Source organism: Eumetopias jubatus, unplaced genomic scaffold (assembly GCF_037043125.1).
Source record: "Eumetopias jubatus isolate StellerSeaLion01/CBP00866 unplaced genomic scaffold, mEumJub1_p1.0 scaffold_7, whole genome shotgun sequence".
Lineage (NCBI taxonomy): Eukaryota > Metazoa > Chordata > Mammalia > Carnivora > Otariidae > Eumetopias > Eumetopias jubatus.
In genome coordinates this window covers 126531664-126548449 of record NW_028274813.1, presented here as the reverse complement: position 1 = coordinate 126548449, position 16786 = coordinate 126531664, and the positions used below count along the sequence as shown (strand labels likewise).

General features: G+C 46.4%; 1 protein-coding gene across 1 annotated transcript in view; it reads left to right on the top strand.

Moving 5' to 3' along the window:
- Positions 1-888: 888 nt before the first annotated feature.
- Positions 889-16786, top strand: part of AGBL1 (AGBL carboxypeptidase 1) — a 732091-nt gene continuing 716193 nt past the window's right edge. Inside the window, exons 1-5 of the mRNA XM_088025191.1 lie at positions 889-935; positions 1071-1159; positions 2894-3040; positions 5757-5888; positions 9832-9925. Of these exons, the coding sequence (XP_087881317.1) occupies positions 889-935; positions 1071-1159; positions 2894-3040; positions 5757-5888; positions 9832-9925 (509 nt within the window). The remainder of the gene's footprint in view (positions 936-1070; positions 1160-2893; positions 3041-5756; positions 5889-9831; positions 9926-16786) is intronic.

Below are 16786 nucleotides of genomic sequence, written 5' to 3'. Positions count from 1 at the left end.
CCTGCCATTTGCAACAACATGGATGGACCTTGAGGGCGTCCTGCTACGTGTGGTAAGTCAAACAGAGGAAGACAAATACTGTAGGATATCACTTCTGTGTGCAATGTAAGAAAGCTGAACTTGTAAAATAGAGAGTAGAATGGTGATTACCAGGGCCTGGGAGTGATGAGATTTTGTACTATCTTAGGTTTCTCTTGAGAAAATAAGAATTCATCCTTACTACTCGGGGACGTCTTTCCCTCAGAACAGTTTTCGTGGATTTCTGTTTCCGTTCTCTGCCCTGTTTTTCAAATGAATCTAAGCCTGCCCTCCTAACTGACAACTGCATGGGCTTGACCCGCAAAGCCCCTTCTCACTTGGCTATCTCTGCATAAAGTATTGATGCTTCATTTTTTTTCATTAATTTTTTTTTTTCTGTTTAAGAAACACATTCTTCTTTTTAAAAAATTTTAATTCCGGTATAGTTAACATGCAGTGTTATGTTAGTTTCAGGGGCACACTATAGGGATTCAGCAGTTCTGTGCACTACTCAGTGCTCATCACGCTAAGTGTGCTCTTCATCCCCATCCCGTTTCCTCCATCCTCCCACCCACCTCCCTTTCGGTCGCCGTCAGTTTGTTCTCTTATCATCGAAAGTCCGTTTTTTGGTTGGTCTCTTTTTTCCCCTTTGTTCGTTTGTTTTGTTTCTTAAATTCCACATATGAGTGATGTCCGTTGCTTATTCTTTCGCCCATTGTGCTGATGTTACTACGAAACGGGTCCCCCAAAAGGGGTCCTGAAGGCTAAATACGGAGGCAGAGCCCCTTGGGACCCTTGTCTCCTTGGGTCCCCTCATGGCCACCATTTATGAGACTGACACGCTACCTGCTGCGCTAACGAGGCACCGTCATGGCCACCATTTATGAGACTGACGCGCTACCTGCTGCGCTAACGAGGCACCGTCATGGCCACCATTTAAGGAACACCCCGTCAACTGTTTCTCAGAGCCGGAGACCTTTCTCAGCAGAAGGGAACACACCCTGCCATGTCCCTGACACACCGCCTCTCTCCTTGTGCTTTCCTTTGTAAAGATGGCTGCCTGTGTTTTCATTGCAGAGCTCCTCAGACAAGGAGTCCATCCTGACCATCCTCCAGGTTCTCGGAGATCTGCTTTCTGTTGGTGAGTAGGAGGAAGTAGGGGCAGGTGGCTGTGTCTCCTGGAATCTGGTGGGGCTGGGGGTGGCGGTGGGGGTGATCCAGTTCAAGTTTTCTCTCAGAGACAGAATCAGCAGCCCATCATTTTCACTGAGGTTCATAAGACCCCAGAGTAAAGTGGGCTGGTTGTACCTCAGACTTAGTCGGGTTTCTTTAGTCTTGTCACCCACCCTACGGTGACCCAAACTTAAGAGGAAATTCAGCTCTGGGTGGTTAGTCTATAATATCTCATCTGTGGTTAACCCAAGGTCCTCCAGGCGTCTGTGGCTGTCCTTGGAGCGAGCTAGCTCTCATGACTCTACCCCTCCACTTCTACTCCCCTCCGTTGGCCCATTTAGAGAGCCGGGTATTGGCAACTTCCTAACATATGTGACGTGCAGATGGGAATATGAGGCACGAGCTCGACTTAGCGGTGTGGTAAGCTATTAAGTCTTCAGAGAAAAGATGACAGAATTCACTACGCTGGAATCAACTGGTTTACTGGAGCATGCCTCTGCTACCTCACTTCAGTGTGAGGGTTCTAGAAAATAGACCTTCTTGGACATATCAGCATTCACTCCGTTTTCGTTTCTACTTATGCCAGCCACATTGCATTAGGAAGAAATATTTACACCAGACTACACCAAAGGGAATGTCACTCTGAAGCCGAGATGCCTCCCATTTCAGTTCCAGGAGGGCGGGTCCGGTCCTAGTAAGGTTTTCCCATTGGCTGTGCTGCCCTCCCATGGCAGGGTGACTTCCCTGCAGGCTTCTGAGTGTGGTACCCTGTGGAGGCGAAGCCTCTTGTCTTCTGGGATGGTGCCTCCTTCACTTTGTCCAGAGGTGCCTGGAACTCTTGGAATGAAACCTTGGAGTTGTCCTTCTGATATAGGTGCTGATTATTGCTCTCGTAGTAGAGGATGCTACTTTTCAGTGGGATGAAACGCCAGAGGGTCTTCTTTGCTGATAATGTCCCACCCTGTCGGCCACCTTGTTAGATCAACCATGTGCAGTGTGTGGACAATCACTGGGGTCCCCTTCCAAGTTGAAATGTAATCACTGCTTTTGAGCTTGTCCTGGGGCGAGGTGGGGGAGGTCCCTGTTCACAACTATTCTTAGGTAGAAAGACCAATATACCTGATCCTAGCTCCAGGCCCTTTTCAAAACTCCTGACACGGAAGATTGGATGTCTGTTTCTTAAAGAAGCACTGTAGCTATTTCCATATATTCCTCTTGTTGGTTACTGGAGGCCAGCACCATAAAACTGTTACATCATCAATTAAATTATTCCAGACAAACTATCATCCCAATCCCGGTTACAGAGGATTCAAGCCTATACCAGAGGGATACTGATATTCCCTCTTCTATTAAGGATATGATTCTAGGTAAGCCTATATTCTTACTATATTCATGTTTATGTACATATGTGCACCAGGACTCCACAGGTTCTCAGGGAAAGTGGATTCCATTTATTACAGCTGCTGCAGGTGAACACACCTAGGTTCTTAAATACTCCGTTATTTCTCCATTTCTCACCCCCCCCACCCCAATCCCTTACCTAAAAGCACAGATTTATACAAGTTCCTTCAGAAACCCCACAATTTTGGTTTCTGGGGCAAATGAACTGCTCCTTGCTCTGTCCCTGTGGGGGTCTGCTTTCTGTGCTAAGGAAATGAAGGTGATTATTCGGGGCCTCGCTCTCCTCTGCTTTCTCCCTTAGGCACCGACCGAAGGATTCGCTACATGATCAGTAAGGGGGGCAGCGAGGCCCTTCTGCAGACCCTGGTGGACACAGCCAGGACAGCTTCTCCAGACTATGACGTCCTCCTGCCCCTCTTCCGACTGCTGGCCAAAGTTGGCCTACGAGGTACCCACACGCCCCACCCCCGCCCCGGATCTACAGGTGGCTGAAAAGGCACTTGCAGGGTTGTTATCATGAGAGCAGTTTGGGAAACTCTTGTGGGGATGTGCAGGGAGGTCCTAGACTCTTCGGCGGTGGTGCCAGGACCAGCCCCACAGGAGAGGTCATTTTGTTGTCCCGGACGTCAGCAAGTCCAAGGTGCTGTGCTAGGGTGGGGCCCTGAGCAGGCGTGGGCTGCATGGGGCATGGAGCAGATGGGGGACAGAGGGGAGGTGCTCCCAGGCAGTTTTCAATCACTCTAACAATAAACAGAACATTTCTATGAACAGAATCTTAAATGGAAGCTCATTATATAACTGCATGAGTTTCCTGGGGCTGCTATAACGAATTATCGCAAACTGGGTGGCTCCACACAACAGAAATGTATTCTCTTACGGTTCTGGAGGCCAGAAAGTCTGAAACGAGTATGTCGGCAGGATTGGTTCCTTCTGGAGGCTCTGAGGGAGAATCTGTTCCACGCCTCTCTGCTAACTTCTGTGTTTCCAGCCGTCCTTGGCGTTTCTTGGCTTGTAGACACGTCACTTCCATTTCTATCTGCGTCTTCACATGGTGTTCTACTCTGTGTCCTTCTGTGTGTCCTCTCCTTCTTACAAGCACATTGGTCACTGGATTTAGGGCCCACGCAAATCTGTGTGACCTCACCTTAAATAATTAAATCTGCAAAGACCCCATTTCCAAATAAGATAACGTTCTGAGGTTCCAGGTGGACATGAATTTTGGGGGTGGGGCAAATTTTCAGCCTATTACTGTAAGCCACATGGAAGCAGAGCTTCCCTAGTAGAAGGGAAGATGGGAGCCTAGAACTCCTTCTACTTATGCTCCATACCCATTTCTTTTTGCTCAGAGAAGACCCTGAAACACCTCCCTAAAACCTTAGAACTTCTTGGTGCGCAGTTTAAAAAGCCTGCGCGCTCAGGATGCATGCAACCCTTGCAAACTAGTCATAACAGTCAAGCTCCAGTTGTGGGAGGTCTTATATAAGTCATAGTGGGGGTGCTCAGGTGCTGCAGAAGGTGGACCTGTGTTGTCCAGTGCAGGCAGCGGCAGCCACAGGGGAGCAGGGGCTCAGGGGCACTCTGACCTTGCATTGTCTGGATCTCTGCTTTGAGTCCATTCAGTACTCCACAAGTCATGACCAAGACCCAGGCATCAGTCAGCACCCGTGTGAGTGTATTCTCGACAAAACCAATACAATCCATTCATTGAATATGCAACCAGGGATTTACTACATGTCTCCTGGGGCTGGGCACAACGCTAGGCATTGGGAACACTGGTGACCAAGGCAGATAAGGGGCCCACTCTCATGGAACTTACATTCAAGTGGGGAAGGGCAGAAAGTGAATAATTTACTAGGCAATAGCAGAGTATGATAATTATTTAGTAGCTGTGAGGGAAAAAACAAAAAAGGGTGATGTTCCTCCAAGATGGTGTGGTCAGGGAGAGGTGACATGTGAGCCAACACCTGAAGGGTTGTACCCTGGTAGTAAATAGTATGAACTGGGAAGTCAAATCTGAGTTTCAGGCCTGGCCCTGACACTAATTAGCTGTGCGCCCTAGGGCAAGTTATTTACCCTTTCTGAGCCACTGGTCCCTCATCTACAAAATGAAGGTATCAGTCCTTAATTCTAAGGTTGCTGTAAGGATTAAGTGAGGTTGTATGACACCTGCTTAGCATGTGGGGACTGACAAACTAGAGTCATGTAGGTTTCATAGAAGAGAGAGAGATGCAGGATGGATCAGGGCCCTGATTCCCAAGCTCTGGACCTGGATAGTACTACTGACATTATTATATCACCGCAGCTTCTGCCATCACCAGATTGTAGCCCTCACCACTGCCGTGCAGGCTGCCGGGGGCTGACCCAAACAGGACGGAAATGAGGTTGGCAGCTCAGGAATGGAGCCCGATAGATGCCTCTGTTCTGGTGAAGGGATCTGGTCATATTAGTTTGGTTGCCATCTCTTTGTTGGTGTCCTTTGGTCTAGAGGTGGATATTGGTAAACCAGGTTTAGGATTTTGTCTCTCTTTTACTCATTTCTACCTGCAGTGAGTCTGATAGCAATTCAGGAAAATTACAGATAGAATTTTGCTCTTAAATATGTTCGAGTGCATTTCTTTGAAAAGAGACATTTTCCTGTATAATCCTGATACCACGATTACAAATCTGACAAAATTAACAATACATGTGTAATTTATACTCATTTCAATTTCTCCACATGTTTCCCAATGGGGCAATTACAGACAGGTTCAAAGGAGGATCCAATCAAGTTCCACACATTGCATTTGGATGTTATGTACCTTAAGTATCCTACATTCCAGAACTATCTGAAAGGAAGAAATTTACACCCTTCTAAGCTGTAGTTCACGCTTGAGGACAGCCAGAATCATGCTTACCTATGTGTGTGAGTCCTACAATGCACAAGGCCTCATGTAAATATTACTTGAGGAATGAACGGACCCTATGTATACCCTGCCTTAGCTCTTCTGGGCCATCTGGTTCCAATGGGGATGTACTTAGTAGCATTTCCCGGTAGATTGGAAAAGTCACATTGGCTATGATAATTCTCTTGCCTGTTCCATCTTTGCCTTCCTGTGCCCCATGCATTGTACAGCCTTCAGAATTAATGTGAAACACAACGAAGATGGATTGATTTATATTTCTAGATAAAAAGTTTGGACAGAAGGCACTGGAGTTGGAAGCACTCGATGTGACATTGATTCTGTCCAGGAAAAACCTGTCCCACAGCCAGAACCTCCTTCACTGTCTTTGGGCTCTGCGTGTGTTCGCCTCTAGTGGTAAGTGACTCAAATTGTGGCTCTCTGGGGTGGCTTCCAGACCTGGGCCGGGACACCTAGAAACCATTTAGGGGCTGGAGTTGGAAGGAGGGTCTGGGTGGAGGATATATGTTGTCCCAACAAGACAAATAAGTCACAAGGAGCCTCACGTTTTATTTTTTTTTATTTATTTTTTTAAAATGTTTTATTTATTTATTCATGAGAATCAGAGCGAGAGAGAGAGAGAGAGAGAGAGAGGCAGAGGGAGAAGCAGGCTCCCTGCCTAGCAGAGAGCCTGACGCAGGACTCAATCCCAGGACCCTGGGATCATGACCTGAGCCGAAGGCAGACGCTTAACCATCTGAGCCACCCAGGCGCCCGAGCCTCACGTTTTAGAGGTTGTAGAGGTGAAAAGTTCTTTCTTTGTCTCTTCCTCTTCCAGGTAGAACTCTTGAGCTCATTCCTAAAGTTAGATGTCAGTCTTGTTTTCCCTTGGGAAGCACACATTATAATATTCTAGGCCTCTCTATTAGTACTACAGGGTGAAAAAAGACCCATGGCAGGAGAGAGCCTAGGGCTTTATTTAGACCTTATCATATTCAAGGCATAGGGCAATGTCAAGAACGACCCTCACATCGCAGATCTCCCTACTATGTCCCCTAAGTTGCCTGTTGATCACAGCATCCTTTACTAAAACATCTTTACCTTGTTTTATCTCTCAGTGCTTCTCAACGTAGTCCTTCGGGTAACTAGATGCATCGTAGCGCATGGGTTCATACTTATTTGCTGTCTCCTGATTTGGATTATTTCAGATTATCATAATAATCCTATATCTACATTTACCATTTTATAGCCAAGAAGAGGAAAATGAAGCTTGGAAGAGAGAAACAATTACTTGAGTTTATACAGACAAGTTTGGGGGCTGAGTTTCTAACTCCAAAACTCATGTTTACTCTCCATATGGGGACACTTGGTATGAACAGAGTAGATTCTGTACCTCCCATCTCACTTAGAATGGGGACAGACTTTATTTCTCTTTTCTGAGCCCCTCTCCTGCACAATGAAAGTGATGTAATGCTCTCTAGAGGAAAGAACATGGCTTAGAACCAGGAAGACCTGTGTTCGACTTTGATTTCATTCCTTGGGAGTCCTATGGCATGGGCACTTAACCTGTTTACCTCAGTTTCTTCCTTTGTAAAATTATAGTGGTAAGAGCTCCTAGACTTGGTAGATGGGATAAGTGAGATGATGTTCATGGGTATGTCAGTCACATTGTAGTTGCTCAATTAGTTTTCCTTCCCTGCTCTACTCTTTTCCCTTAGTCCTTTGAAATAATGGGAAAAACACACCTAAGAGGAATGAGGAGGTGACTTTTCCCCATAACTATCCTCAGAACTACTAAGATAGTTAGTGGGGTCCCATTTCATTCGTTAATTCCATTAATAACCATGGAGGACCCATAAACAAAATATTTTCAGGAAAAAACAAGATAGGTCCTTGACTCCCATGTTCATGGACAGAACCTCCTCCCACACTCATATATGTTGACCAGAAAATCAGAGAAAGTTTGGGAGAGGCTGAAAAGATCTGTACAAACCCATCTTTAATTAAGGAAAACCCAAGTGAGGAGCTGTGGCTTTGTGTAAAGGACAACTGTCATTAATGAGCAGCCGGAGGGTAGCCACCCCCACTTGGAGCTTGCCAGCAGCAGAAGATTCGAAGTATCTCATTTTAGTTTCCTAAAGAACAATTAGGCTGAATAACTTACCTTTCTTATTATATATATTGGTTATAGAGATCTTGAAGAATTCCTTTTAGCAAGGAGCTCTAAAAAATGTTGGGAGTTGCCTGCAGGTATGAGGAGGTGGCCATTTGTCTCATATTCTAAGACTACATTTATTGTCCCAATGAATTGTTCCCTAAAGGTTATTTTAGAATTTATACTATCACTATACATTGACTTCACTGATGAGAAGCAAGCAGAGTTCACAAAGTCTGTGGATTGGTTGCTGTCTCTTTGGTGAATTGTTAGCCACTGTTGAATGTTCCAGAAAGCTTTCTAAACAGCTCCTATCTGCGGAAGGAGTTGGCTGGAGCCATAGTGGGGCTGCCACAGCCAATGAACCCTTCAGCAGCTCTCTACCGGCCAATGGGGATGTTGATGGAGCTGCCAGAGGTCTGACCTTGGGCAGGGAGCCGGTAAGGAAGAACTCGGCGGGTGTGTGTGTGTGTGTGTGTGTGTGTGTGTGTGTGTGTGTGTGCGCGCGCGCGTGCGTGCGTAGGGGTGGTTCTTATTGTTCCCATCTTTCAATTCCAAGTCTAAAGTCTTCCGTGTTAGAATCTGTGCTCCTAAAACTGTTTTGTCCCTAACGCTACTTAATACTAGAACTTTGCTGAATGATTTGCCAAGAGATTGCTCCAGCATGTTTTTCCAGGTTAGAAATAGAGGACTGAGTTAGTAGCCATGAGAGTGGAAGATTGATGGGAGGACTAAGATGCCAAATCTTTGAATTTTGATCCAGGCAGTTACTGCCTGTACCAGCCTCAGGAGGGCCCTATGCAGAGAGGATGTTCCAGGAACACGCAGTCTCTGTAATCACTAAGACGTCGGCCTCAGTCTCTCTCTGGTGGACTGTGCTGGGATGAACTATATTAGAGCCCCCAGATATCCATCTATCCTTCTTTCCCGAGGCTTGGAGCAAGCCAGGAGAAGCCTCCCTTGTTTCTCTCTCTTTGTTTCTCCATGACCCCCTTGCTCCCACTCATATTTCCTGGAACAAGGCTGGCCGAAAGCACAGGGCATTGCTAGGCCTCGATTTCAGCACCGCCCCCCCCCCCCGCCACCCAGTTACGGTGGAGGAAAGAGACAAGAGAGTCCCACGATGGAAAATCCCTTCTTTCCTTCTTTCCCTGAAACTTCTGCCCCCTGCCAGACTGATTCCATTTTGTCTCTTGAAGGCTCCCCTTATTTTTTTGACACGACCAGAGCTCTTCCTAAAGTGAGCTGAGCGGAGTGAGGAACTGGGGATGCTGCAGAGAAGCCAGGACATCATTAGAGATGAACGTGACGTCCAGAAGTTTTGGGTCCAAAATTTGTATTTGAAGCCGCTGGGCTGACCCGATACCCTTATCAGTTATTTTCTGTCATTCAGATCTATGGCTCTTTTCTTTTTCTTTTTTTTTTTTTTTAATAACCATCCAGTTGGGCAAAAAAGGCAAAAATTTCCCAGGCTAGTGACCTCTGAGGAGGAAGAATTAATTCTTCCCTGATGTGCTAGTAGATGGGGGCACAGTAAGTCTGAGACTCAGTCATGGGAGATCCAACTACGAAAGCTGTCAGGGAACTTGGAACCAGGGTGCAGAAGAAAGGGGGCTGCCTTCTTTATTAGCTTGCCCCTAAAAGTTTTAAAGGAGTCAGTCCAAGTTGGATTGAACCTTAACCCATCCACCCATGACCTTTCTTCATTGTGAAGTCTCTCAATGGCAGAATGAGTCTAAGGAACTGTCTTGTAAGATACTGGCAGTGTATGTGTGTGTGTATGCCCTTGTGTGTGCCTGAGTGTACGTGTGCGTGTATGTATGTATCATGGGGGAAGTTGATGGTGGGTGAAAGCACTTGAATTGAAACTTAAAGATCTACTTTCAGAAAAATCTGCTTGGCATTTGCTTTGACTGTTCTGAGTAAGAATACAATGAAGAAGTACATTGGGCCATCAGGAATGAAAAACATAATTTCATGGCTTGGGCCCCCTTTGAGAAGATCGTATGAAAAGAGAATGTATGCTTTACAGGTGATCTTTGCTTCCAAGCCAAGGATGCAAAGACCACAGAGTTTCACTGCTTTTGAGTGGCCCTTGGCAAGGAAGGTGATGGAGCTCCCCTGTCTTTTAGGCCTACTCTGTAATGCTGAAAAGAATTCTTGGTTCAGATGGTCTAATAACTACTGTGATTTGGTCTTTCTCAGTCACCACGGGGGCCATGCTGGGAATTAATGGAGCAATGGAACTGCTTTTCAAGGTCATCACCCCTTATACCCAGAAGCGCACCCGAGTAATCAGGTAGGGGCACTTTTGTAGTGCTTTTCCCCTCTTTGTAATAGATGCAGAAATGGAGAAGGCCTCATGGGTATTTTCATGGTGCTTCCAGTTGAGGTGAGTGATGACTACCCTCTTGTAGATATGGTGCAATAACTATCCTGCTTCAACGGGCATCCCTCCCCACCCATGCATCATTTCCTCTAATCCTCATGATGACCCTGAAGGGGTATATTATTATCCTCATTTTCAGATGAGGAAACCATGGGGAGAGAGCCTTATCTAAAGGTCACAATGCTAAGAAATGGCAGAGTCTGGATTTGAACCCAGATCTTTCTGACTTAAAAGCCCATGTTTTTTTTGCCTGGATCCTTCAGGTATCCCTCTTACTCATAGAAACTCTACATAGTTTGTGTAGCCCCTAAAAAAGACAGTCTAGAAATGACAGGCGGAGGTGATGCTCCTCAGGGCATCTCTAGAGTCGGCCACTTAAATTTCTGATACGAGATCTGGGCCTTAGCGTAGTCCATCATGGGTGCGTGTTGGTTTTGAGATGTACTTTTATGATTGGAAAATGAAACTCAGCCCACTCACTCCTGCTTGCTGGAGTGGCGTGAATCACAAACTTAAAAAGGGAGAGATGGTTAGACATGAGCTATTCGGAACCATTAAGATCCATCATTTATGGAAGTGACTCAGCAAGGACCTTGAAAGAATATTAGAAAGAATTCAGCCAATTTCTGAGATATATGGGGTCGTTTGGCAAAGTAGCATTTCCATGCCCAGCCATGAGATTTTTCTGCATCTCAGCATCCATCTTAGGCTCTTGTTCCACCTGACTATTTTTCTCTTGGGTCACCACTGTAATGCCATTCTCATCCATCCTCACCTGTGGCTCTCCACACCAGCATTTCCCAGAGTGAAATACATTTTGTTTCAGTAAAAAAATGTCCTCATCAAATATATCGAGAAGTACGGGATTAGACCAAGTTATGCAGAGTCCTTTACAGTGAGACTTGCCCTAGCCTTTGTGAAGCCCGAACATATCCAGAACAGCCAGGATGGGTCCATAGTACACCCTGTCCTAGACCCGATTTGGCCAGGGAATGGGTCTTGTTTGAAGACCACCATTTTGGGAGGAGTCAGTGTCCTATGTGCCTCACTTTAGAAACATCTGGAGAGCAAGTGTTCTGCCAAGTGGAAGTCAATTCAATTTTACCAAGGGATCCTCAGCGAGTAATACAGAACTTCAGAATCACCAGCTCAGGGACCAAAAAAGATGAGCTTTCCTGTTTTTTTCTGTAATTGTACATTAGTTCCTCTTAAACTTCCATTTACGTCCATTTGGATATGTGTGATTTAGGTACGCGTGATGTTTCTCGTGCTGTGTGGGCCTCTGCTCGTGACATCTGCGGTCTCAACATGTCCTTTGGTCACCAGTCTGTGAACTTTTATCTTTTTCCTCTCTCGACAAGACCGCCTCTAATCTGGCGGTGTTTCCATTCATCCATTTGGCAGCTCAGGAGTATGTGGTTGCCTCCCTGACACTGTGTGAAAATCGGTGTGATGTCTGCTGGGCCGATCCACATAGGAGTCTCACCCACTTATCTCTTCTTGCCATGCGGTGCCATGCTGTTTGGAAGGCTTCCTGGAGAACCTTGGCACTAGACTTCTCCCTTCTGGGCCACTGATAGCTTTTATTGTCTTCCTTGTTCAGGCCAAGCCTGAGCAGAGTAAGCAACAAGGCACAGAAGTCCCTTCTTCAGAGACTCACATCAGGTTGCTATGTCTCTTGCTCTTCTGCTGCAAAGCGAGTGGAATTCAGGCACAGATCTGACCAGGGTGCCGTGGGAAAAACCACGGATTCATGGCAGGGGGGGAATGTTTGAAATGACAAAAGGAACCTTTCGGGGACCTCAGGCTGATATCTGCATTTCTGGTCTTTTCTATAAAATGTGGGCAAGGTGATTTCCCCTTCTTGAGCCCAATGCCCATCTAAAACCAATCCTCCACAGAGAAGGAGTTTCTTTACCAACCACTACCATGTGGTCATCATGGCCACAGCCTTCCTGCTGTGCCCAGCCCTGTCCTGAGCTCTTCGCAGGCATTTATCCCATCTGATTCTTTCCTCTTCTCTGCGAGGCAGGTGCTCTTACTGTCCCCAGTTTTATAGGGGACAAAATGGGAGCTGAAAGAAGTAAGTGATTTGCTGGGATTTAAGTGGAAAAGCTGGGACTTAAACCCTGTCTGATACATGAGCTTTAGCTCTTAAAGCACCCCTGGAGTGTCTTAGACGGTTTGTTTCCAGCATTTTGTTTCTAAACCACCATATGTAAGATAATCATAAGCACCTAAAGTTTGTTTAAATTTTTGTTGCCGTCTAAATGGCTCATACTCGTGGAACGATTTGCTTAATAATAGGGGAGTCTTTCTCCTCAATAGAATGGCTATTTCCTCTCAATGGCTAAATGATTATCTGCTCCCTCCATGTTTGGATTCTTTCCCATAGCTGCCTTATTTTCTATCTTACTCCCAGCCCCCCGCCACCCCCAAATGCCAGGTAAGGACAAAGACACTGAAATCTGAAGACTAACATTGTAGCCCTCTTTCTAGTAGCTTCTATGGTGACTCATTTAACTATTCTTCAGCAAACTTTCACAATTCCTCGAAGTGTGAATGTCAAGTCCTACCTCCTGGGTTTGTGGTGGGCATTAAGAAATAATGTATAAAAATCTCATGAGCTTTGATGTGCCATAATACTGTTAACCATTAATACAAATACCACTGGATACTTGGCTGGCTGCTTCAGATCAGACAGCAGAGCCAGAGGAGAGCGTGCAGATGGGACGTTTCTGCCACTACTCACCTCTGCCATGAACTCCCATCCCCCGAAATAGTAACTCAGATGTACCCAATGAGTTCTGTTCAACTCCACCTGGATGCCAGAATCTGGGTTTGAAGGGGTCTTCCAGGAAGGGGATGAAGTACCACATCAAAGGATGTGAATAGCCCTACTGAGTGTCATCCTCCAAGTGCTAGCAAGCTAGGGGCGAGATGTTCTTGGATGCCTTTGTGGGAGCAGATGCCCGGGGCTGTCACTTTGACTCCTCCCTGCCCTGCCCGACTTCTCCAGCACAAACCTAAAATTAGCGGTGCAGCTGTCCTTCAGTGAAGCCCTGTCTCCAGATAGTACTCAGGGCGAGATTTATGACGGAAGCACTAACCACACACCTTCTAGGGAGAAGGGGTGTGCAGAGCAGTGCTCCTAGCCCTCTGTGGCCCTGTGCCCATTCTCCCTCCCAGGGGAGGCGGCTATTCCTGGCCTGGCCTTCCTCCCTTCCCAAATACCCACCATGCTGCCATGGTCCCCCTGCCATGTGTTTGTGTTGGCTTCTATCTGTTCCCTCATGACCGTCACCCCGGCCAGAGCACTGTTTGCTCCTACAGCCCTCTGCCTGGTCTTCCCTGACTTGAAATCAATGAAGCACCTGTCCCAATCTCCATTCCGTCCTTGGGTTCATCCTTTCCTCTCGCTTCCCAGCCTACTCCCCCAACATGTGGCATGTGCTGCCCTGCCCCAGCTCTCCCCTCAGAGCTTCCCCTGCCCTGTAATGGTGTTGCTGCCTTACTGAATGGTAGAGATTCTCCCCATGCTCCAGGCCCCACCTGCTGCAGCTCACCAGGCAGGAGGAATCTTCTCCCTCGGTGCTTCTCTAGCATTTTGTTCATATTTTCATAACATATACCAGATTTAACTCCATACTGTGTTGGACTGTGTGTCTTCTCTTCTTTCTAAATTATAAACTCCTTAAAGGCAGAAATCACATTATATTTACCTTGCTATTGTTCTCCATAGGGCCTATCCAAGTGCCTGGACTACGGGAGACTTTTAATTCAATTCAAAAACAATTTCTTCCTCAGGGGCGCCTGGGTGGCTCAGTCAGTTAAGCATCTGCCTTTGGCTCGGGTCATGATCCCAGGGTCTGGGGATCGAGTCCCACATCGGGCTCCCTGCTCAGCGGGAAGCCTGCGTCTCCCTCTGCCTGTCGCTCGTTCTGCTTCGGCTCTCTCTCTGTCAAATAAATAAATAAATAAATAAATAAAATTTTTTAAAAAGATGTCTTCAATTAAAAAAAATGTTTTTGTGAATAACCTATCTAATGATGAATAAAAGCCAACATTTAGTGAGTGTACATTATAGTAGACACTTCATATTTATGAACCCATTCTTCCTTGATCCCACCCTGGCTCCACATGCATGGTTCCCTCATGTCTAAACATGCCTGGGACATGACATGGCAGGCCTCCAAGAACACCGTCATGTGAGGGACTGAGGTGCCTTCTGGGAAAGAACTCATTCTAGGAGAGTGAGAAGCAGAGTCCATCTGCTTGAAAGAGAACACAGTATTGCTCACTACAGGGGAGGAAAATCTTGACTTTTCTCTCTCTTCCTTACAGTTGTCTGGGGAACTGACCTAGTCTGGCAGAAGGGAAAGATCTGAGTTTGAGGGGACGTCAAGGGGCAGCATTCGCATTAAAACTTTGCTTAAGTTTTTGAGATAGGCTTCCAGGATTTGGTTTGTTGATTGATACAGCTGGGGCTTTAGAATTTATGGGGGAGCTTTTTATAGCAATAGGGAGGGGGGAGATGACACCGGGCCAGGGTGAGCTGGCTCTTGCTAACTTGTTCTACTGTGGACAGGTTTGTTTATCTGCACCAAAGCTGTCTTTGCGCTGTCCAGATTCACTAAGTAGGAAACTTTATTGAAGTGAAGAAGGATTGATTGTCCGTGACTGAATCATCTTGTGACCTTAGAGAAGCTTGTGTTTGTTCTAGAAGCAGATGCTTTCTGCTAGGAGCTGTGCCTCCTTTGCTCTTTCATTTCCAGAATGGACTTGAGGGTTTTGGTAATAATAATAATAATGGCCATTTTCACTGCTCATTCACTTGACCATTTCCAAAGCATGGCCACATCCCCTCTGATCCTGTTGGATTGTCACACTGTAATATTTAACCCAAGCTTTGAAGCTGAGTTAGTAGCTCCTATCAACAGTATACCACCCAGGTCTATAAACTCTGCCAGCTTGTCTTCCTACAAAAACATCAGCGTCTATCAGAAATTGGTTGGGTCTTCCAGCAGAGAACCTGGTTCCTAAACTTCATTGGATTCTCTGACCATTGTGCCACACTTTGGAAAAGAGGATTCAGGACTGTCCACAGGCTGAGTGGGTTCCTTCATCCCTCAACTGCAGTTTCTCTAGAGCTTTCCAAAGAAAACGGGAGGTCAGGAAGTGTGTCACTTGGGACCATGCTGGTCTCACTCACACAGAGCCCAGCATCTCCAGTATTCCTACCCTCTCAATGTCCTCTCAGATTTTCAGCAGGGTTCTCATGCTATGATTTATACTCTTTAGGTTCAGGGGTGGGACCTGGGTTGCAGTGGGGCCATGGGGTTCAGAGGCTGTGTGTTCCACCTGTGCTCAGACACCTTGGTGACAGAAGGAGATGGATGTGTCAGTCTTCAGCAAGCCTCATAAACAAATTCTTTTGCTTACCCTCCTGTTGAAGCTCCCTGGGGTCAGAATACTGTTAGGTGATCTTCTCCCATCAAAGGCCTGATCTCAAGGCATCTCTGGCATTTGAGCTTTGCCCCAGTGCAGGATTACTGGGCATTGCTTCATTGGCAGTCCTTTATGGTGATTTCATTTTCAATTTATGAGCTATAAAAAATGTCTTGCTCCTCTTTTCCTCCCCTGCAAATCGCTGTGTTTTCCCAGAGCCAGGCCTTCTGGGCTTTCTCTAACCATCACACCATTCCACTTTATCTGACAGATGAGTGGGGACTCAACCAAAGCTAATGGGTTCCCTGAGATTATGAGCGATTGGGTGACTCAGCTACTTTGTCACCAAGACAAAGAAGCACATTTTCCTGTTTCTCAAAATAGCTTCAGAATTTCTCCCTGAGTGTTCATTTCCTCCTACCTCCCCATTAATGGCTTTGTGACTTTTGTTGCTCTCCACTCAATATAATTAGACTCTGTGGTCTCCAGGGCATGGGCTCACATTAGGGGTTCAGAAGCTGTATGCTCCAGATCACTTGGACTCAAATACCTTGGAACAGGAACAAAAAAATTCCACCCCAGCCTCACAAGTGCTGATATTGGGAGTGTGCAACGTGGTCTCAACTTACTGACAGAGTGATTAGTGCATTTGCCGCCTGACTCCAAGCCTGTAGCTGACGGTGGAATGAATAGTTTCCTACATGTATTAAGGCTTGGCAAGTAGGTTGGTTGGTTTAAATCCTTTTCAGCTTCTTGGGAAGCCAGCGATCTCCCCCTGATTAGAGCCCGTCATAGATATTCAAGTCACAGGATCTAAAGTTGGAAGGTCCTTAAGGATCTGCTGGTCCAACTCTTTCATTTTAAGATGAGGTCATTGAAACCCACAGATGTTGAACTAAGCCTTCTATCCTAGTTTCAGGACACTATTCACTTCTCTAAGATGCTCTGCTGCACAAGGCAAATTAAACATGCCCTGAAGTAGGACTTGTAACATTTATTCAGCAGTATTCTGTGGTCTGTCTTGGTGCTGGGCACAGGGCTTTGAAAACAACAGAAGGTGGACCCTGTTCTCCAGTGGCTGATGGTATAGTAACAGTAGATATGTGGTGTCGTAGCAATTTTATGACCCGGTGTTGGGCCTTTGAAATGGCTCACCTTCCTGTTGTGTGGAAATGTCCTCATAACCTCTTTATCCAGAAGTGCCCTTAGAGCTAAGCCCTGTGCCTCAGGAGGCCCCGCATGTTGGAGAGCCTTCCTTGGAACGTATAAAGTACTCCCCTGGTGCCTGAGATGGGCTTGGGTTGGCAGTGGCATCCGGGCAGG